At 39.9% G+C, this 23,617-nt stretch overlaps 1 protein-coding gene across 11 annotated transcripts in view; it reads right to left on the bottom strand.

Moving 5' to 3' along the window:
• TMCC1 (transmembrane and coiled-coil domain family 1) overlaps window positions 1-23,617 on the bottom strand; it is a 155,758-nt gene that overhangs the window by 28,945 nt on the left and 103,196 nt on the right. The window contains exon 1 of one of the 11 annotated variants that reach the window (XM_040246750.1): window positions 16,160-16,398. The exons of 7 other annotated variants lie outside the window; for them this stretch is intronic. In XM_040246750.1, coding sequence (XP_040102684.1) covers window positions 16,160-16,201 — 42 coding nt within the window. In that variant the 5' untranslated portion in view covers window positions 16,202-16,398. Of the gene's footprint in view, window positions 1-4,742; window positions 6,510-16,159; window positions 16,399-23,617 lie in introns of those variants that run through there. 3 more of the 11 variants (XM_040246752.1, XM_040246754.1, XM_040246753.1) reach the window with 3 other exon arrangements.

A 23,617-nucleotide genomic window follows, 5' to 3' on the forward strand; every position in this document is an offset into this window, starting at 1 on the left:
CTGATGCGTGGATTTGATGGATTCATGTGAGCCCAGGGTCGGATAGGGGAGGGAGGAAGAGAAAGAAAGAAAAGACTAAAAAGAGATTACAGGCAACCTACAACCACAGCACTGACGGTGTAAGTATAAAATTATATGCTGCTTTTTTATGGTTAGGAGCTGTTTTTGTAAGCACAGATTCACTGTTCAACTTAACCAAGGGGTTTCAAGTATCAGGTCGCATAGGCACTGGAAATGTTCAAGCAGAGACTTCGTGCCTGCATGTTAAAACTGTCACATGAGGATGCACTGACAGTTAGAACAGATGATCCCTGTTTCCTTCTAATTATAAGGTTTTAACTTTTGTGAAAAAGAAACAGTGACTTGGGGTATGGGTTTTTCAAAAATCTTTCTCATAAATCCTCAGAATGAAGAATGACTAGTCCGAAGCACACAGATCTGCTAATACTAAAGTGACCTTCTAGTTTCTGAGCAGGTGCTAACGAGCAAAAGAAGAAAGTGACACAGAAAAATGCTTTCACTGCTGAAGATTTAAGAATGCATGTATCACTAAAAACCCATGTGTGGATAAGCGAATCTATAAAACTGCCACCAATGAGTTCCCCTTTACAAGTTAATTTCCCACAAATACTCTTAGGACACAGTCTAATTAAGACAAAAGATTCCTAAGCCTCAGCTTAATCCTTTTTATTTCAAGCAATTCTGATAAAACGAAAGTCTAAAAAGCAATGAAAGAATCTGGAAAGCTCCATGTGGTTTGTGATAATCTGGTTCTCTCTGAACTGGCTACTGTCAGGCTTACATGTGGAGTAAAAAGCTCTAAGGAGGCATTGTATAAACTGTACACCCTCAACTCCATTTTATGGCTTGATTACTCTTCTTTCTCTTTAAATGGTCTTAGATATAATGCATTTGCTAACAGTTTCCAAATGTATACCGTAGCCCATACTTAACTCGACTCATATACCCAATTACCCATCTGCTATCTCTACTCGGATGTCTAACAATCACTTCAAATTTACTACGTACAAAACTGAGTTCCTGACATCTCCCTAACCTGTGGCCCCTGCAATCTTTTCCATCTTGGTAATGGCTACTGTACTGATCCATGCGATCATAAAGCATGAAGAGTTTAAGTTGTCCACGAACACAGAGTAAAGAGGTGGCCAAACCACTGCTTGAACCCGGGTAGCCTGGCTCCGGAGCCTGTGCTGTTACCAACATGTGTACTATGTTGCCGCAGCAAAATGTTTCGGGCTCTACTTGCAGAATCTGCCTGCTTCTCATTGTACCTCAGCTGCTGCCACTCTGGTCTACGACACTATCAGTTCTTCCCTGCATGACTAATCATCTCCTACACTACTACAGCAATAATATTTTTACAGTCAAAATATTTCAGTAGTCCTTGAAAACCTAAGTCAGATCACAACAACAGTCTTTTACATGCATAACTTTCCGGTGGCTCCACACATTGGTCAGAGTAAAAGCTAAAGTCCTTACAATGGATGATATATAAATCAACATTCTCAAATAAAACATAATGGATATAACCTAGCTGATACTTCAGAGTTATAATGGGACAGCAGTAACTTAAAAAAATTTTTAAAAATTTTAATTCTACTATGAAAAAAACAGCATACAGATGTGACTAGTATGGATTTCAGTGCATGTTCAATCACTTAGCTGCATCTGACTCTGCAACCCCATGGACTGTGGCCCACCGGGCTCCTCTGTTCATGCGATTTCCCAGGCAAGAATACTGGAGTGGGTTGCCCAGGGATCTTCCCGACCCACTGTGGATCAAGCCCACAGCTCTTGTGTCTCCTGCTTTGGCAGGCGGGTTCTTTCCCACTGAGCCACCTGCATAGCCCCATCCATCAGGTCACACAAGCCAAAACCAAACCATGCCAAAGCCCAGGAATCATCCTCGACATCACCTGCCTTCTACCTGTATCCACTCCAATACCCAGTCCTATCCATTCTTTTCCAAATTTCCATCAAAGTATAATACTCGCCACCCATCTCTACTTATTTCTACCATCAAACTCTTAGGACAAAATCTTGTCCTCTCTCTGCTGAATCACTCACACTAACTGATCTATTTGTATTCATGTAGGCCCTCAATTAAACTGAAGATTTTAATATTAAAAAAAGGAAGTCCTAAACCACCCAACCCTTACATTATTTTAGTAGCTTCCACACTCTTGAAGTATTAAGAACAAGAACCTGAACTTGGTCGACAAAGTCCTACGTGACTGGGCCCTGGGTCTCTCTCTAGCTTCATCTCATAGCGTGTTCCTCCCACTCTGGACACTCTGGCCTTTTTCAGGCACTGCTGCTCATCCTTTCTTCTCTCACGGCGGATGAAAAGTTGGCTTGCCGTCTGCCTCTACAAAGATGAGGTCACTGGCCACTGTGATCGCTGGTCTTCAACACATCCTGAAAGCGTTTCAGACCAGAGATCAAGAATGAGGGACTCTGTGCTCTGGGAAAAACTGGCAGAACTGGCCTTCAGATAGTTAAAGATACTTTTCAGGAAAAGATTTTATGATCCCAATTTCCTGCATTTTTTCAAATCTCGAAAAGCACTAAAATCATTAGTGAAGACACCTGCTTCTTGTGACCAGCAGTAACCTGCTCTAGACTAGCAGCACTGTCTGTAAAAATGTATGCATGAATCCCCTGTTACCAAAATCCCAAATATACTAACACCACCCCTCCCTTTGGAGCAATTCCTCACAGCTATCTGAGAGACTGTCTCCCAGGCTATAGTCCTCATTTTGTTCCCAAATAAAACTCCAGTCACAACTCTGACGTTGTGCATTTTTTCAGTCAACGTCACCATAGGCTCTTTACTCAGGCAGTACTGCCCACTGTCCTTCCTTCAGCTCTCCGCCAGGCATTCTGCTGGGCGTCTGGGCGTATCCTGACAAAATGAAGGCTCTTCCTTCATGACGCTCAGGGCTAAGTCGGGACAAGTGGTAGACAGAAAAAACCAGTAATCAAATGATATACATTGCGAAAAGTGCTACAAAGAAAAAGGACAGAGTGCTGTGACAAAAGGAATAACGTCAGGCAGAGAAGCCTACTTTAGACTGGAAGGTCACAGAGTAATTCTTTGAACAGGGGCACTGACACTGAGTTCTCAGAGACAGAAAAGGACGTTGTCACTTAACTGGGCCACAAAGGAAGAGAAGTCTTATTTCTGTAGGTCTCATGTGCCAACAAAATATAGCATTTGAATGATCATAATCAAGATGAAACTACACAGTTAAGCTGACAATTCAAAAAGAGAAAAAAGATTTGTCTATTCGTTGCTTCTCACTTGGTGAAAGACTGAGACTGTTACCAAAAACGTTTAAGGAAGAAGCACAGGGATGGGATGAGAGAGGAAAAGACCAGAAAAGAAGAAGGGGCCACCTGCCCAGTAACCAAATGGAGTGGATGGGTAGCTGTATTTACCAGGCTTATATAAGCAGTGAGTCAGCAAAAACCCAGGTGTCAATGGATCTTTTCTCTGCCCACTCTAAGCAGCTAGAAAACTTGGCTCTCTCTACTGGATAGAAGAGGGGCTCAAGGGCAAGGTCTGAGGAAGGCTAAGAAAACAGCCACCGCACCATCCAGCAGTACTTGCCCAAGAAAGGCTGGGGAAGAGTAAACCTTCGCACTCAGCAAAACACAAGAAACAGGATCCAGCTTAAAGCAGACTAGGGCAAGGTGGTTCTGGTAAGATTTCACTGACCTAGTGTAACTATTTCTTTAACTCACAATAAAAATGCTTATTCAGTCCAGTTCCGTTGCTCAGTCGCGTCCGACTCTTTGTGACCCCATGGACTGCAGCATGCTGGGGTTCCCTGTCCATCACCAGCTCCTGGAGGTTGCTCAAACTCATGCTTATTAAGGAGCCCCAAATCCAGACTCCAAAATTTGCTGAAAGCAAACTCTAGATTTTAAAGAAAAATATCTTTATCTTTCTTGGGGTCCATAAGTATTTCAGGGCTTCTTTCTACAACTATCTTTTCTCTAAAAAAGGCGAATATGTATTAACAGTAACAGAAAAAGGGCTCATAATGATGGAACTGGGTCTGGCAAAGCAAAACTGTACAAACTAGAACACAAAAGGGATTAAACAGCAGTACAGGCAGAGATAAAGCACTAACCAACCACTTGATACTGAACAGCAATGACAATGAATCGAAGACAAACACCCACCAACGCACAGCTATGAAAACAGCAGACTCTTCAACCTGCCTTCCTCCACCTCCATACTTATAATTCTCAGCCTATTACTGTTCCAGTGGTAACAATTAAATAAGAGCACAGAGCCTTTATTTTTTCTTCTCCACTTCAGGCCATAGGGAAAGCTGAAAAAAAAAAAATGGGGGCAGGGGGGTTAACTATGACTGTTCAAAGAAGAAAAAGGCTATCTAATTGTTAGTGTTCTTTGCTCTAGAAATTCCTAGCTTCTACCACTTCATGGACATCTGAAAAAACCTGATGACTATTTCTGAAGGTCACAGAACTGAATGACCAGAAATAATGGCTTCCTTTCTGGCTCCCTCGGGTATCCCTTTCCATCAAATGTGAATCTGCAAAATGTTTTAGTCATTGATTGCTAAGAGGCAATTCTGTGTAGCAGATACAGAAAAGTAGAAACAACAACAACAAAAAACAAAAACAAAAAAAGGGGAGGGGGCCGGGGGGGGCGGAGACCCAAAACATAAGCGACACATTTATCTTACCAAAGCCCCCTGTCAGGCAGTCTGCTGATTTTGCTTGCCACAAAGCTCATCCTTCATTTGTGCACTGCCAGCGCAAGCTTGGATCGCGCAAACAATCACAACCTCTTTTGGCTATAAGCTCTTTCCATTTGTCCCAGCTTCCAAACTGCAGAAGAGCTGTGGCAGAGTCTGTCACGGCTGCACATACTTGGTTTCCGAGAATAACGCAGTAAATGAGGACAGCTACCACTGGGAATGCCTTCCCCCACCAACAGCCAGCCGAAATGAAGCTTCTAGTTGCTCCCTGGGCTTCTCACCTTCACAGCCTCAGAGAAGTGTCTTTCACAGAACAGGCAGGTACAGCCACACCACATCAACATCCCCGCATAGCCAACACCCTGTGCAGTGCCCTCCTCGGCCTGCGTACTGTTCCGCTTCTGTCTCCCGCATCAACTCTTAGGGCTTTCTACACTGGGGAGCCAGGGAGGAAGGACTCTGTGCTGAACAAACAGAAAGCTTCTGCCAAACAAGCATCCGTGTGTGCGAGAGAGTGTGTGTGTGTGTACGCGCACGCGCGTGCCTGGGTGTGGGCACAGTTTGCTAGAGCTGAATGCAAATGAACAGTTTGAGACTGGAAATCACAGACAGTATCTGCGCTCTTCTTCAAGCTGTGAGCATCTTTTATAAAAGACAAAAGCATCCAACAGGCTGGGCTTAAAGCTACAGGACGTTCATTCACCATCCACATTTGTACTCTCATTTACAACCAGAGAACAGCTCAAGGAGGTGAAAAATATTCTAAATAGGATAACACTGTTTAGGGAGCTTGGTTCCATAAAGACAAAGGAAAAACAATCTCTCCATGTTTCAACAGAAGACTAAAAGACTGCCAGGACAAATTTCTATGCTTTTCTAATGTTTCTTCTCTTATTTTTCATTTTAGGTTTACAAAATCATTTAAATGAAAACTGAGCAAAGAAAGACTTTAGAAAGATTTCTTTTGCAGAGCACAAGACCCTGAAGTCTTTTTAACTATGGACAACAGGAAAAAAAAAAGCTTCTGAATGAAAAACAATAAGCTCTCTGAAGTTTAAGTAACAGATTAAAACACCACAATCGTAAACCTGAGCTCAGCTCCTGTACCATCACATACTATTTATTGAATACTCACGATACTGCATGAAAGAACAAAATGTCTTCAAGAGACTGTTCCTGCCCTGAAAAAGTCACTTTGGGATTTACCCTAAAACAACCCATCAAGGATGTCTGTGTGATAAATTAGCACTCTTAACCGCAAAAATCAGGTCAAATCTAAAGATACCAACTATTTTGTGATCAAGAAAAATCTCTGTAAATTATTTATGATCACAAGAGGGATGGGAGGTTATCAGCAGAAATTGCAAAACACTAAAGTGGTTAAAAAAAAAAAAAAATTTAAGTGTCCTTTCAAGGGACTAGCCAGTGCTGTCTATCAGATATTCTGGAGTTATCCAATAGTATAAATTCTGCATCTTTGTCTCTGGCTAGGTTATTCTAAAACTGTAGAGATGGAAATTACCTTGTGGACTAGTGCTGGTGACGAAATACAGGTCAATTTTGTCTGGTAGAGAATATAAACTTCCTTAAGTCCAATTCTCATTTTAACATCTTACTGCTTCCTAATAATTGGTGAATTAGTGAGACAAATAAAATCTTTGACACGTGTGTTCATTTTGTATGAGAGTCACAATTTTTCCTTTGAATAAAACCTTTAACATTTGAATCTGCAGCTTTTATTTTGTAAAACATCTAATTAAAAATCAATTGTTTAATTCTGTTTTAATAAGGTTCTTACAAAAGACCTAAGAACCAAGAACTATTTTTAAATTTTTAAAGAGTTTTAAGAACAAAACAAACAAACAAAATATATAATAGAGTACTCTTGTGGCTCTCAAAGCCTAAAATATTTATTTTCTGCTCCTTTACAAAGAAAAAGGAAAGCTTGCTAATCCTTGCTTCACAAACCCAGACAGCATATTAAAAGCAGAGACATCACTTTGTGGGCAAAGGCCTGTATAGTCAAAGCTATGGTTTTTCCAGTAGTCATGTATGCATGTGAAAGTTGAAGAAGGCTGAGTACTAAAGAACTGATGCTTTCACGTTGTGGGGCTGGAGAAGACTCTTGAGAGTCCCTTGGACAGCAAGGAGATCAAACCAGTCAAACCTAAAGGAAATCAGTCCTGAATATTCATTGGAAGGACTGATGCTGAAGCTGAAACTCCAATACTTTGGCCACCTGATGTGAAGAGCCAACTCACTGCAAAAGATTCTGATGCTGGGAGACTGAGGGCAGGAGGAGAAGTGGGCAGAAGAGGTTGAGATGGCATCATCGAATCAACAGACATGAGTTTGAGCAAACTCTGGGAGATGGTGCAAGACAGGGAAGCCTGAAGGACTACAGTCCACAGAGTTGGAAAGAGTCAGATATGACCTAGCAATTGAATAACAACAATCCTCGCTTTAGATCAAAGTTACAGCATCTCAACTGGCATAGATATCTTAACAAGGGTGATCAACTTGACAAAATAGAAGACACTGAGGATTCAGTTGGCATTTAGCAGTAAAGTCAAGTTAGGACCCAGACAGAAAACAGGCTCCTTTACTAAATACCACCCAAAGATATATCAGGGATATTTTATTGATAACACAAAAAGTTTCCTTTAAAAATGTCTAAAAATGTTCAAATGTTACTTTACAAAGAAACTTTTTTTTAGCTTTATATACTATTTTTGGCTGTGCTGGGCCTTCACTGCTGTGGTGGGCTTTCCCTAATTGCTGTGCGTGGGCTTTTCACTGCAGTGGCTTCACCTGTTGCAGGGCATGAGCTCTTGAGTGTAGGCTCAGTGGCTGTGGCCCACGAACTCAGCTGCTCCAGGGCATGTGGGATCTTCCCCAACTAGCGATTGAACCTGTGTCCCCTGCATTGGCAAGTGGATTCTTAACCACTGGACCACCAGAGAAGCCCCAGAGAAACTGTTTAAAACTGTTTTTCATTGACTGGTTTTCAGACTTCTCAACACTGATTAAAGTTTACTGAATATGCCCTTAGAAAGAAACAAAGGTGAATACAAATATTACTAGAATCTAATTTACGAAATACTTTTAAACATTGTAGTATAAATAGAATAATGTGGAAATAAAACAAAAATAATAACAAAAACCTACTAAGTTCAGAATTTATCTGACAAGAAAATATTTTTTCCCCTCAGTAATACAAACCTACAACAGTATTTTTACTGTGTTCAATACTGTTGAGTACTCGGGGGAATGCTGAAAATTTATAGGAAATAGATTTTATCCTTCTAAAAAGCTCTTGGGGAAAGAATGCCTTTTAAAAACTTCTTTGTTATGCAACATTTCAAATATGTGTAAAAGTAGAGAGGATACTGAATCCTATACACTTTTCCCAGCATTGATTATTAACTCATGGCTGGTCTTTCCTCCGTCCCACGCAATGATTTGGAAGCAAATCCCAGACAAAAGACACCCTTAACATAAACCAAGACTGATTCTAGAGGCTTTGCTCTATTACTAAATCCATCTCAGCTGTAAGACCTCATGGGTACTACTTTATTTTTTGGACAAAATGCCTAAAGTTCTCCCTCTCTTTCACCCTTTGCAATACTTCATGAACAATCCACTGGGGGAAAATGTCCAAAGACTGAGGAACTTTGTTCTGTAAAGCATCTAATTTGACTGACCTTCTTGATGCTGATGCCTGATGACTGGCTGGATAAACTTTTCCCAAAGTGGCCAAAGATGGGGAAAAGGAAAGCTGCATCGAGGAAGAAAAATGATAAATCTAATAAATCAGTTACTGTCTGTAATAGCAGAAAGCAGAGGACAGATCTGTAAGGGAGGCACTAAAGTCAAGACCTGTCATAACAGCTGGCTGTGCACTCCTCAAGGAGTCTCTTTTCTTGCCCTCCTCCAGCAGGTTACAGGTTCACCTAAAGTCCTTAACTGCAGCAAGCTCCCACTGGGATTCAGTAAGAGGGAGGTTTTCTTTGACTTCAGCAGCTTTCTCTATGCAAAAGCAACCCCTCATAACCAGCCAGTGGGTGGGGGAGCAGAAAAGTGACAAAGAAAGTAACTGTAAAGGAGTTTAAAATCTTTTGAGATTAGTATAGTCATATGAACCTCTAAATAAGGCAAGTGCTTTCTTTTACTGCTTGGAACCAATTAGTTCAGAAAGGAGAGCAACAGAATTAGTGCCAAAGCCAATACCAGAATATGAAGCTTTAGGAAAAGAATACAGGCCTTCTTTAGAAATTAACCAGGTTACCTGCCTTGCTATTTGAGACAATTAACTGAAGACGTGCAATTCTGATCCAAAAAGGATGTCCTAGAGACATTTCCATGACTAGTGTCAATGTTTAATGTATGACAAATATGAAGCCAAATATTCATGTCCTTTGGCCCAAGTGTTTACAGTAAATGGGAACAGCGTGTAAGTGAAGAACAAGTCTTGCTGAGGTCAAAGACTCACACCAGCATAATGGTAGTCAAAATGGCTGATTAAGAATCTGCACTGATCTTAAAAAACAGAATAAGCACATGTTCACGAAGTTACAGTTTGGAAACAACTCACTCCTAGAGCTTCAGTGAACGGGATCAACGTGTATACAGTAGATGTACACAAAGCAGAAGTGTACTTATCATTATAATCACAGAGGGGAAAGGGAAGGAGACAAGGAAGGTAAGAGGACATCTTCTCCCAAAGGCAATAAACATGTTCTAACAAAGGAAGTACAGAGAATTAATGTCCCTTCAGATACTAATTTATTTTATTCTATTAAAAATGTTTGATTGAAGCACAGCCGATTTACAATGTTGTGTCAGCTTCTAGTGTTCAGCAAAGTGATTCAGTTGTGTATATATTTATTCTTTTTCACATTCTTTTCCATTATGGTTTATTTCAGCTTACAATGTAGGCTCAATAAATGTCCAGTGAATTAATCCATAAGAAATAAGAATATAACATCAGTTCCGTTCAGTTCAGTTGCTCAGTCGTGTCAGACTCTCTGCGACCCCATGAATCGCAGCACGCCAGGCGTCCCTGTCCATCACCAGCTCCCGGAGTTCACTCACACTCATGTTCATCGAGTCAGTGATGCCATTCAGCCATCTCATCCTCTGTCGTCCCCTTCTCCTCCTGCCCCCAGTCTTACCCAGCATCAGAGTCTTTTCCAACGAGTCAACTCTTTGCATGAGGTGGCCAAAGTACTGGAGTTTCAGCTTCAGCATCATTCCCTCCAAAGAATATAACATCATATCACCTCAAATACAGGCTTATGTTATATTTAAATCTACAGATAGTTGTGGCTAGTTTCTGAATTGGGATCTTCCATTTTTTTTGTATACAATGTTTCACAGAGCCACCTCTGATTGCTGGACAGTGTTTGCTTATGAATTAATTTTAGTCCTTTAAGGACTGCCTTTAGTTTCTGATATTCCACAAGCACATAAAAAGCAGAGTTACGAAAGTTTTTTTCTCTGCAGAATTCCAACCCAGAGCTGTAAGAGACCTTAGAAGACAGCCTCTGTCTATGCTCAGTCACGTCTGACTCTCTGTGACCCCATGGACTACAGCCCATCAGGCTCCTCTGTCCATGGGATTTTCCAGGCAAGGATACTGGAGTGGGCTGCCATTTCCTACTCCAGGGAATCTTCCCAGCCCAGGGACTGAACCTGCGTCTCCTGTGTTGGCAGGTAGATTCTTTACCACTGTACCACACCTCGGAAGCCCCAAAAGATAGTCTATCCAGTACTTAGGTGAAATTTACTAGAAATGGAGGTGAAATCATTCACAATTAAAATCTGGAGACGAATTTCTCATATAAGACTAAGAAGCAGTAACTATAGAAGGCCTCTGTTCTCAAGCCATTATTCAGAAAATCAATATGGAACTGTCTCTAGTTTGTTCTTGACTCTGGCACACTCATGGGAAAAAACATATTCCATGTTCCCAAGAATATTTTCTGACAAAATTACTTTTTATCTTATAATGATTTGATAAAAATTACTTTTTCAAACTATGTTACAGTCAAAATTAATTTTAACTTTACAGTTTAGATGACTGGTAAGACTTTATAAAGAGGGCTAAGCAATGAAGAATTAATGCTTTTAAACTGTGGTCTTGAGGGTCCCCTGGACTGCAAGAAGATCACATCAGTCAATTTTAAAGGAAATCAGTCCTGAATATTCACTGGAAGGACTGAGGCTGAAACTGAAACTCCGATACTCTGGCCACTGATGCAAAGAACTGATTCACTGGAAAAGACCCTGACTGCTGGGAAAGATTGAAGGCAGGAGGAGAAGGAGACGACAGAGGATGAGATGGTTGGATGGCATCACCAACTCGATGCACATGAGTTTGAGCAAGCTCCGGGAGTTGGTGATGAACAGGGAAACTTGGCATGCATGCAGTCCATGGGGTCACAAAGATTCGGACACAACTGAGCGACTGAACTGAACTGAAGGCTTTATATGGTATTATAGAATTTGCAGCCCTTTAATCTAGGGAGTAGGGAAGGAAAAGTCCTAATTAAAATTCCTAATAACTTAGTGCTTTGTCTTGAACATTAAGGGGAGAACTTTAATAAATTTGCTCATGACCAATTGATAATAAATGTTCTTTTGGTGGCTTTTTGTACACAAAATTGAGATGGGAATATTGTTAGTCATCTCTCGTATTCTTTTCAACTACTAGGAACTCTGTTTTCTCTCAGGGTGTTTTATGTTGTAATTATATCAACAACAATGTTTCTGTTATAACATCCTAATGTTAGGGTAATATTAATAATGCTGCTTTTCCAGAATTTTAATTTCAAAGAATGACTAAAACAACCTAATTCTTAAAATGTATTGTAGTAGAACAAGAGCTCTGTCTGATTTAGGTTAATCAAGATCCCACTAGGTAGACTTCCTTTTTTGCTAAAGGATCTAAATTACTTTCAGTTAAGAGATTGCCAGAGAACCTACTCACAGCATTTCTAATTCAGTTCTTCAGTTTGTTTTCTCTTTAATTGAAAATGGTGTTAAGAACAGCTGACCTTTCCATAAATCACATAAATATGGTACAGCTGAATCATATAATGTGGTGACTTCCGCTTTACATCTGAGAATACCACTGAATTCCAACTTTACAGCTCAAAATTTTAATTATTCTTTTCAGCTGCTTGACATCTTCAACCCTGACTAAGCATAGCAATGTCATTAGTGACGGATTAATGAAGAGGTTGAAGAGGACCGGAAGCACTTTGCAGCAATCCATCAGAGACCGTGTTCCAAGATGGTGTTTATCCAAGTTAGTAATCTTTCATTCAGTGACTCAGTTATGAATAATCAATTATAATTTATAATTTATATTTTATAATTTATAATTATAATTTCCTCCCCTCAAAAGATACCATGAAAAACTCTGTTAAATGTACTGCTGAAATCTAGATATCCTGACTTCAGAACATCTCTACTACTATAGTAAGCCTATTAAAAAAGGAAATGAGCTTAGTCTAAGGATAATCAAACTTAGAAAATCTGTTTAGTGCCTTCCCTATGGGCCTCTTCTGCAAAGTACTTATTTACGTATGCCTAACCACTGGTCTGCAATAGTAACAATTTAATGCTAAGGAGACTAAAAATTTGTCCATTATTCAAAGAAGTAATAGCAGCCAGAAAATATTTCTGTACCCTTAATTTTAACATTAATAAAAAACAGAAGCATGAACTAAAAATTTAAGTTTTTATCTTAAGACTGTTAGTGTTTTAGCAACTTCGGATCAAGTAAAATGTTTAGGATACATATATACACCATATGGTCACACTCATTTCACTATACGTTTTTTCTTAATTTCAAATTTCTATTAATTTGTAGGCCACAGAGATTTGTGCTCGCGCTCAGTCGTCGAATTGTGTCCCACTCTTTGCAACCCGATGGACCAGACACAGCCATGATCCTTTTCCACGTAATTTTCCAGGCAAGAATACTGGAGTGGGTTGCCACTCCTTCTTCCAGGGGATCTTCCTGACCCAGCGATCAAACCTGCATCTCCTGCATTGGCAGGAGGGTTCTTTACCACTGAGCCGCCTGCGAAGCCCAGGCCACAGAGATCAACCTCATGTAAATTAAGATGTGCGACTCTTCACTTAAGGAAGATTTTCTTCCAGCAAAATAATGTGCAAATTAAGGATTTAATATAGAATAATATTTATTACATTTGAAAATGTGTTACACTTAAAAGTGACTATATAAAGGAATTTAGAATGAATGCTTTTGAAAGAAAATAATTACCCTATCCAGAGTTAGAGAACTTTGTCTAAATCCAGATTTTCCTCTGTACTAGTAGTACTAGTTTAAGTCCAGTAAACTCCTTCATTTATCTTCTATGAGTAGTTTGTAACTGAATAATAATCAGTTAAGAAACTGCTTTCTAACTCTATTAACTGCCTAGAAACAGAAAAATAAGTTTGAGACCGGTGTCTCTGACCATTTCTGAGAGTCATAGGAAGACGTGTCACTTTATTTTTAAAACCAACCTATATGTGTCTATATACATATATTCTGAAACGTCCTAAAATCTAACAATCTTGAGAAGCTGTCTTGTGAAGTAGCCTTATTTTACAAGTGAGGAATAAAAGCTCTGGCATGTTAACTAAATCCCCAAGTTCCCATCCGGTTCTGGCAGGACTGGGACTACAACCCATACCTTTCCAGTGTACTCCTTGTTTACTTATTAGGCTTATTACTTGTTGTCATCTTCCCCAACTTGAATGGAAGCTGCATGAGGGCAGAGAGCCATCTCAACTCTCAAACTCTGATAGATTGATTCTCCAACAACTGTTTGTTCAGTGAACAAACGATCAGTCTACACCACCCTCTGTTTCAGATAGGATATACTGAAACTCTGGCATACAGTAATTTCTGGCATGAATTAAAATAATCAACGTCAAATGTTCTTAAGCATTGCGTCAGAGTTCTCAACTTATTTTTCTTCTCGCAGTCTTAAGGGATGTGAAACATCCTCCAGAGGAGAAGGAAAGCACTTTGGGCACTGGGAGTAGGGAGGCGTACCCTGTGAAACAGTCTTCTGCTGCTGTGCTGTACACTTCTCATTCACCACTGAAATCACTGTTCTAGCTATTCCTTTCGAATGAAAGTCAATTACAAAGAAATCCCACAATTACAAAATAATGTGGGCAGATCTTTGCACTGTTTCATAGGCATTGTTCCTAGGGAATCTGACCTTTATGTAGCACTCTGAGCCCCATGAAACGATGAGAGTTGGTCAACCAGCAGTTGAGATGGGAGGGGAGTTTTATCATTTAAAAGTTCACAATTTAATAAAGTGACAGTCCAGTGTAAATAACAACTGTTTAAATGACATAGATAGCATCTGTATAGAACCAAATAATTATCACCATAAATTCTGGGCATTTGTACAGAAAATCAAGGCAATTTATATAGATGTGTGTTGTTGCAGGGTTATTAAAGAAGGAAAAAGCAAATTATTCATCTTTAAGTCAACATCTGGGAATATTATCTTGTGTAATATTTAAAACACAAATATAACTTCAATATATAAGCAATATGTTCTGTAATATCCCACTTCCTAAGACTCTCCAATTCTTCCTATATGTTTTCCCCTCTAGAGTTTTGTGCCTTTAAAATGTTTATCCTGCAGTTTTCATAAAGTATGTTGCAACCTCATGCAAAGAGGTTTTACATAAAGCCCTATCTACAGCAGTTTAATGTATCCAGAAGCTAGAGCAAGTACCTCTTTTCTGAACATTTTAATCATTTGTTTCAATGAGAGGATCCTTGTGGCGCAACTGGTAAAGAATCCTCCTGCAATGTGGGAGACCTGGGTTCGATCCCTGAGTTGGGAAGATCCCCTGGAGAAGGGAAAGGCTACCCACTCCAGTATTCTGGCCTGGAGAATTCCATGGACTGTATAGGAATACTTTGGGTCAGTGAGAGACACGGGTAGAGAAGCAAGTTTAATCTAAAATTATTCACTCAGGTACTAAGTGATTTTGGCAAGCTTTTCTCTACTCATGGATTAAGGCAATAAGTAGACAAAACAACATCAATTAAAAATATTCAGATTACGTTTTACATTTTCCTCCTCTTTTGGGACTGTCAGTAATGAAGAAAAAGTAGTTAAGTTCTGTTTTACTATCAGTCTCCACCCCCATCTTTTCAGGGCTGGCCTATGAATTCTTTTCTTCTGAACACCCCATTCAACCTGGGATTGCATTCTTAATAAAACATAGATAAGGAAACTGACCTTTTATAACCTCAGAACAAACAGAGATGTGCCAGGGTTTTAAAATCCAAGATACAGAACAAACAACAGGAAAAAAAAAAGGTGGGGGAGGGGGGTGTGCACAGAGCAGAGGTACAAATCTGCTAATAAAGCTGGCATTTAAGCATAAGGAATAGGAGAGTGACTTACACTAAGCTCCAGAGTGAAAAGTCTATTTGGATCTTAAATACAGTGGCTCACAACAAACAATAACACACATCAGCTTCAGGATCAGGTAAAACTGTACAGAGTCTGTGTGCTTCAGCACGTATCTCTTAGAAAGGATCTCTGTATTATTTATAAACCCACAACACACCAAAAACTCATGGTAAACTGCAGCCGTCACCCACATTTTGTACTCCTGACTGTGGATGAGACGTGAAAATGGTGGATTCACTGTGAAGCTGGATCAGCCTCCCATCCAGTTGAATCTCAGGGACTTGCTCCACTGCTCCCGAGGCATAGTACCAAAATATGTGCATACCGCTTTACAATTCAGAAAATTGCCAAGTCTTTGGGAAAAATACACGAAAAACAAGTAGCTGAGTAATAAGAACCGTTTTTGTTTTTGTTTTAATGTGAGAACTATTTCAAATGGCTTTAATCCAAATTCTTATTGGTTATGCATGCCTGGTATCTTCAAATTTAACCCAAGCTTTCCCCAAGCTGCCAAAGGCGAAGGAAACTCTGGTTCTCTGAAGAAAACTCTTAATTTTGGAGAACTACTTAGCCTGAGAGTGAGGATGACATTTACTCTGCACTGAAGCAGCTCCGTCATACAGCAGAACGGGACACTCTGGTATCATCTGAGCATGCCCACACAGCCAAAGAACACTCTGTGCATTCTACCTAAATACCTAGGGGTAAAATGGACAACTAGGAAACACATAATATGCCTCTCCATTACTGCCACCTCACCCAAATCAGTCCCAAAATAGCAAATGCCCGGGGCTGAGATCTACTGCTGAAAAATGCTAAGTTTCAGCAGCTCAAAGCATTTCCTGTGTCTGTCTCAGCCACCAGCCCCCACTTAAAGCTGCAGAATTATAAGATTAAGGAAGAGATTTGAGGAAAAAAAAGACAGATACACACACATATACAACATACGGTTTCCGAGGAGAGTGAGGGTTCCATGCTTCTGAGGGAGGAGGAGGAGGAATATGCCGAAGAACCCTCGGGTTTCTCCCAGATGTGAACATGCTGTACTGTGGCATGAGGTCAGCAGAGACCGACTGCAGCCCTGCGAGGCTGAATCCTACCCTGACAAAGCAGGGTCACTGTAATATGAAGCGAGAGGACCCAGGGCATGTTGGCTGCTGTACAGAGTGGCTGTTCTAGAAAGTGATGGCAATTCCAGAACAAGGGATCTATGCTGTCACACGAGGTGATCTTCAGCCCAGTTAAGCAATAAGCACCCCAAATACTCTGAATCCCAAACACAGGCAGCTCAAAACATTAGGAGAAAACTTTACTCCTCAAACCTATTTTGTGTCTGGAGGAAATGAACAGGAAGTGGGAAATTCTAAGAACTATTGGTTACTTTGTTTTGTATCACAAATAATGTCCAGATTCTATTCTAAATGAAGCACAGTCGTTTGGACACTGTGACCTAGCCGAGGAGCCCCAAAACTTTTCTATTACTTTACAAGGAAGAAGGGAGAATGTTCTAAAAAAATATTTTTGGTGTTAGAGATACGCTGAAACTGAAGAGATGGTTTAAAAACCTCATTTCTCGCAAATACCCAAAAGGCGGAGGTTGCTGCAGCCCTAAAGCACATTCCCATTTCTTTTTAGGTCACCAAGACTGCATATAACTGTGCTGTTAGAAATTTTTCCCTGAAATAAGGGGAACACACACACACACATAAATCATAAATAGAAAAAGGAACCAGGAGATGGAATTTCTGTCAAGACAAAAACATAGGACACACAGTGCAGACAATCCTCTCCATTCTGTGGTCTCCCCTATATTACAGAAGTTTTACTCTAGACCAGAAGTGACCCAATCCTTTCATCATTCTCAAAAAGACAAAGCTCTGATGAAAAGAATGGATTCCGGATTCGGGGTGGGGTTAGGTGTGACTATCAGGGGGGTCTCCTGGAGTGATGGGACACATGTACACACACACGCACACCCAAAGTCAGCACACACATCAGCTTCCCCTCAAGCGCCTCCCGAGTCGCCCGAGAAGCAAGGTGATATAAATGAGAACCGCCCAGGCCTCTGCGCCTTCTGGGACTCTCATTTCCCCTCAAGCGCTTCAGGCCACCTCACCTACAGCACGGGCCCCAGGCACGTTAGTTCCCTTTCCTGCTTTTACTTCCATCACAGATCTGCTCTCACAGACACCAACCACCACGGATTTCTATGCAGAAACTGAAAGTTTGCAAATCAGAGTGAGTTCAAAGTTCTGTGCTTCCGCCGTGCCAGCTGACGACGTCTCCAGCAGCCACACGGCATCGGGGGTGCATGGCTGCCGCTCGTTCATTCAGCAGCAGCAGAGGCTAACAACTCAAGCCTGACTCTGTGCTTGTCATCAAGAAGATAACGGCGCAGGACAAATCAAGGAATAGAAGCTGTTCTGTTCTCTTCTTGGGCTCTTTTCTGGTCTTGCACTCTTTTTAGTCTTATCTGTGATGGTGCGAAGTCGCTTCAGGAGTACGACTCTTTGTGACCCCATGGACTGCACCCTGCCAAGTTCCTCTGTCCATGGGATTCTCCAGGCAAAAATACTTGAGTGGGGTGCTGTGCCCTCCTCATTGGTCTTATACGTTCAAATAATATTTCTCAACTCCACCAGGGAAAGGACAAGAAGTGTGGAAAGAGCAGAACAATCAGAGCTATGAAGCACTCAGGATCTGCTTAGTTTCACATTCAAAAATGAATCACAGGCACTTTACGGGTGGGGTGAGAAGGGTCTTCAAAGGATATGAATATGAGAAAATCAATTCAAGTAAATAAAAAATTCTAAGAAGTGACATCCTCATGGTCTGAAGCAAAGTCTGCCTATCTCCACAAGCTGTGGCACTGTGCCCTCTGGCACTTACCTCTGCTCCCCACTCAGACATCTCACTGCTGCTCTGTCCCTGCTCTGCCTCCTGAAGAAGACTGTCCAGGACTCCAGGAGACACATGGATAAACTCTTACATGACTGTGCTTCAGAACATTTAGCTCTTCCGGGACTTACCAGTTAGTCAAACGGAATTTACCTTTGACCTTATTAACACAAGGTTCTGTTCCACCTCACCAATGAGATCACTAATCTTAGGACTAATCACCCTTTTGGAATTACATCTTAAGCTTTCATGTCTAAGAAATTGAATCTCATTGGTGCTACCCTATTCCCTCCCTCTCCCCCTCCCACCAGGATCTATTATACTATCTTTCAAGCCAAAGTCAAGGTGGTCTAAAGAAATCAAGCAAAACTACATTAGAATTGACTCTACTGATTACTGACTGTTCAACTTTCATAACCACTGAACGTCAGTTTCTTCATCAAAATAAGAATATAGCACACCTTTCAGCACACATTTCTGAGCACTGACATACAGATTATCAGATACTGCTGCTACAGTGAATAAACCCAAATTTCAAGAATAATCTCTTCTATGTACATGGCTCTTTACAAAAGTTTTCAAAGCAATTAATGTGACATAATCTCCATCTTACAAAAAGTAACTTGAGATTTGCACAATTCCTGAATATGGCAGGGCCTCAGTAAATATTAGTGACTACTCTGAAGGTTGACTTATTCAAGATTACACAACTGGGGTGGGTTAGGGTTAGAACCAAGGAATTCTGACTCTTCCCTAACATTCTTTCCACTATTTTGCCGTTCAGTTATTTGCCTCTATTTCTGTGCTTCTGTGTGTATTTGGAAGAAATAAAATTATAAATTATATTTCTCATGCTCTATCTTTATCATTTATTATTTCTATATTGGCTTTCTTTAGCTTATATATATTGCATACTCAAACTTCCAAAGTTTCTCTATACATTCATCCTAATAAACTGAAGATTCCATGACTTATTTCAGCAAAATAAATTGAGATCATTTAGTTATTTCTTGATAGACTTCTAACACTACAACTTCACTCTCTATTTCCAATATTGTAATTTCTCCTGAGCAAATGTCTCATCTTTTGGTTTCCAACTGTCTACCACGGGGAAAGGACTCTCTGATCTAAACAGTTTGACCTCATACTCTTCACATAATTTACCTAGAAGCCAGATCAGAATTGTTTCACTTCTGTCATTTACATCTCTCTTCGTAAAGCAATGCTTAAGAATAGTTTCCTTTGCCAAGAAGACTCATGGTCTTTTCAACAAATGATACCAACACAAGTAGCTATCAACATGCAAAAGAATGAAGTTGGACTCTTCCTCACAAAATATAAAAGATTAACTCAAAATGAATCAAGAATCGAAATGTAAGACCTAAAACTATGGGTGTAAATCTTCACGACCTTGGATTTAGTCAATGGTTTCTTAGATGTGACAGCAAAACCATAAGCCATAAAAGAAAAAACAGATAAAACAGCCACCACAAGCTTCAAAGTGCACCACTAAGAACATGAAAAGACACCCACAGAAAGGGGAAAAGCTTCGGCAAATCATAAGCTTTATAAGGGACTTGTACATAGACTATATAACAGACTATTACAACTGAATGTTAGCGAGAAAACCCAAATGGGCAAAGGCCCCAAATGGGCACTTCTCAACAGAAGACTGACAAATGGCCAAAATGTACATTAACAAGATGCTCGACATCATTAGCCTTCAAGGGAATACAAATCAAACCCACAATGAACTACCAGTTCACACCTAGCTAGGATGACGATAATAACTGGAACTGGTGAGAATGCAGAGAAACTGGAGCCCTCGTAGGCTGCTGGCGGGGATGCAACATGCCACAGTGCCTGCGGCAAACAGTCTGGCAGTTCCTCAAACAATTAAACAGACAGTTACCATACGATTCAACACACCCCTTAGAGGCACATGCCCAAGAGAAACAAAGACAAATGTCCACAGAAAAACTTGTACCCAGACATTCACAACAGTATTACTCATGAAAAAAGGAGAAGCAACTCAAATGTCCATCAACTGATGAATGATATATAAAATGTGATATTCATATAACTGAATATTACCTGGCACTAATAAGGAAATACTGATAAATAACATATAGTATAATCTTGAAAACAGACTGCTAAGTTAAAGAAGCCAGTCACAAAGGATCAGCTATTTTATGATCTGATTTACATAAAATGTCCAGAACATTCAAACTACAGAGACAGAAACTAGATTAGTGCTTGCCTAGGGCTGAGGGGAATGATAAGACTGGCAGTAATGGCTAGGATGTGTGGGATTTCTTTCTGGGGTAATGAAAATGTTCTAAAATTAATTACAGTGACAGTTGTGAAACTGAATAAAGTAAAAGTTGTGCAGTTATAAACTTCCATGGATGAAGGGTATTATATGTGGATTATATTAAAAAAAACTGTTAAAGTTTGTTGAAAAGCTGTTAAAACTTGAAAAAGTCACTTCTCGATTAAACATTTTTAACAGGACTTGTGTTCTCAGCTACCACGACTCTTAAGATCTATACGGATTTATTGCATAGATATGCTGATCACAGACAGAATGGTATATACCAAAGAAGCATTCAGAGTCAAGGAGAGAAGACAATGTACACTGAATACCCACTTTGGCACCAATAATCCGCGTAGACAAGTCTTACTAAGCCCGTTTCCTCATCTCTGAAGCCTCTTATGATAAAATTGTTGGCTGAATCAACTCTCTTAGAAAGATTTTCTCTTAGTTTACACAAACTTGAACTTCATGAGCAGTTGAGAATTCTAGGAAGGCTGGAATAAGGGATTAAAAAAAGAATTAAACATTCCAATAAAAGACTTCTGCAGAAAAGTGTCATCTGTACTTCATGCTATTTATTATGGTGAATCTTTGGAATATGCAGCTACTCCTCTACATGTTATATCAAGTATTCAGAGTAAAATATTTTATCACGAAATAAGAAAAACAAAGTTGTATTTATATTACACAAATGGCACTGTGAAGTATACGCAATTGACATGTGAATTAGAAACACTCACAAAGCTGTTATGTTGTAATGCACCATCAATTTTTTTGGATGACGAAATGTCTTTACAGCCCAAACAATGTAGGACTATTTTTATCAAAACTACTACTATCGATAACCACCAGAAGAACAGTGACCTTTTAAGTACTAGGCTCTTTATATACATTACTTCATTTAATCCACAAAATACCTGGCACTCTACTTATTCATTGGCTTCATTTTTAATGAAGAGGCAATTAAGGCTCAGTGAGGGTAAGCCGCTTGCTTACCTGTGCTATTCAGCCTATCTTTGATGTTCTCGTAGACTGGCCTACATCAAATGACAAACCAAATCCCAAGGGAGATGCTTCATTTTATTCTACCCATCCTAAAGGAAGGTAGCTGCCTTGCTAGCTTCACTTTTGTTCCAGTGTCTTTAGGTTCACATTGTGACAGCAGTTCAGAAGAATTGGGATGGTTTGTAAACATGAGTAACATTCGTACAGTATCCATCACTACTGGGCCTTGCCTCCTGAAACTCTCTCACCCTGGAATGCCCTTCTACATCCAAGAGCCGTTAAAGGCTCAAAGCCAATGCTCCCATGAAGCTTTCTCTGAGTTCCTTCTGTGGAAATCTTTCTCCCAATCATAGCATTTCATGAATATAATTGTAAAACACCTACTCTGAGCCAGATGTTGTGATAGGCACTGAGTTAGATATATTTATTTTTTTTACCATATGGTGCAGACCAAAAAATCAATTGTATTTATGTTTCACTCAGTCTATAAAAACCGGCAAACAGGCTACATAGTCTGCAAAATGCCCTGATAGAGAAAAATGATCTTGATCATAGCTTCAGAAACAAAGACAGTGGAAGGTGAAAGGCATTTCTGAGTTCAGTTTCTAAACTCAAAGAAAAACTTAAAACTCACAACCTCACTGTTATTGATTAATTTACTTAAAATTCAGGCTTTAAAAAATACCTTCACCGTTTCATAAAACCCAAATCAAGAGCTTTTCTGGTAGGTTTCAATTGCCAAGTTCCATTTGTTTTAAAGGAAAACAATTACAGTCATAACAGCATCTAACGAAACATTCTAGTGACACCAGAGTATGATTTTAAAAGTTTCTTTGAAATTATCCAAATCTCTAGAGTAAATCTGATTAATACTGTGTTCCATGTACCAAATTCAATGCAAAATGGATGCTTACATTGCTGATAAGATGTTTAAAATCTTAATTTCACCTTGTAATTACAAGCGTACTACCACTTGTACCAAGTAGAGAGAGCATTTCCAGCAACTTCAGGGGAAGAAGGAGAAGGGGTCAATGAGGCTGGTTTGCTGTAGAAGATTTTAGAAAAATCAACTATTTTTAAGTTGAAACAACCCATTTATCTTCACTCCTTTCTTGAAAACATTTAAAATAGCACACAGTGTGTAATGTCAGTATATAACTTGAGAGTTTTACACATATTCAATATAATCTCGTAACAGCCCTGGTAGGAAGTTGTTACAACCACCATCTTCAACTCGAAGATGAAGCTGAGAGGATGAGAAACTTGCTCCAGGTAAGAGTACCGACAGGTAAAGGAGAAGAGATTTGAACCTAGGTGTTTCCAGCCAATATATATATATATATGGTAATTTGGGGTAACTATTAAAGAGCACAACCACCACCTTCGAGGCTCCCCACAATATGAAGAGAATAAAACTGCTTAGAAAACAAACATGTCACTGTCATGGGCTAAATCAAATTAAACTAGATTCCCAAGTACCAGCTATGAGTGCAAGAGACACCGATCTGACAGGAAAATCCTTCAAGAGTACACTAAAAAAAAAGAGAGAGAGAAAAACATGTCCCACAGTTTCAAACATTCACATTTCTCAAAACTCACTCTTCTCTTTGGCTTGTATGATGAGATTATAAAACATTTTGTTGTCATGTCCTGCACCAACTCCACACCTTCTCTTGGGAGCTCATAATCAGAGTTCACACCAACAGCATCTCAGCCATAGCACAAAAGATGCTTCCAAGAGCGGCTTCCCGTTTCTCTAAGTGTAGCTGTTGCCACAAGAACCCTCCCCGCTCAGAGCGATTGCCCTGAAGGGAGATCATAGAGACCCCGCCTACACTTGTGCTGTGCAGCCTCTAGGGCAGCGTTGCTAGACATTCTGGATCCTAAGGGTACTGGCCTCTCTCTCTCCACTTCAGCAGCACGAAGCATGTCCTTGCTACCCAAACAGCAAGACATGGCTGAACCTCCTTTCCTTTTATCTAGTTTTTAAATCCCTGAAAGGGAGGAAAAGAAATGAAGTATTCTTAGAGATGATTTCATGACTATTCCTGTTGCTTTAAAAACTGTTTCAATTTTTTATAATATTGTAGACTGCTGATTACTGTTTAATCTCAACTGTTAGAAAACCTGGTCCTAAAGCGATTCCACGAATAAACTGGGTGATAAGGAGA

This window comes from Oryx dammah, unplaced genomic scaffold (assembly GCF_014754425.2).
Source record: "Oryx dammah isolate SB20612 unplaced genomic scaffold, SCBI_Odam_1.1 HiC_scaffold_9, whole genome shotgun sequence".
Taxonomy (NCBI): domain Eukaryota; kingdom Metazoa; phylum Chordata; class Mammalia; order Artiodactyla; family Bovidae; genus Oryx; species Oryx dammah.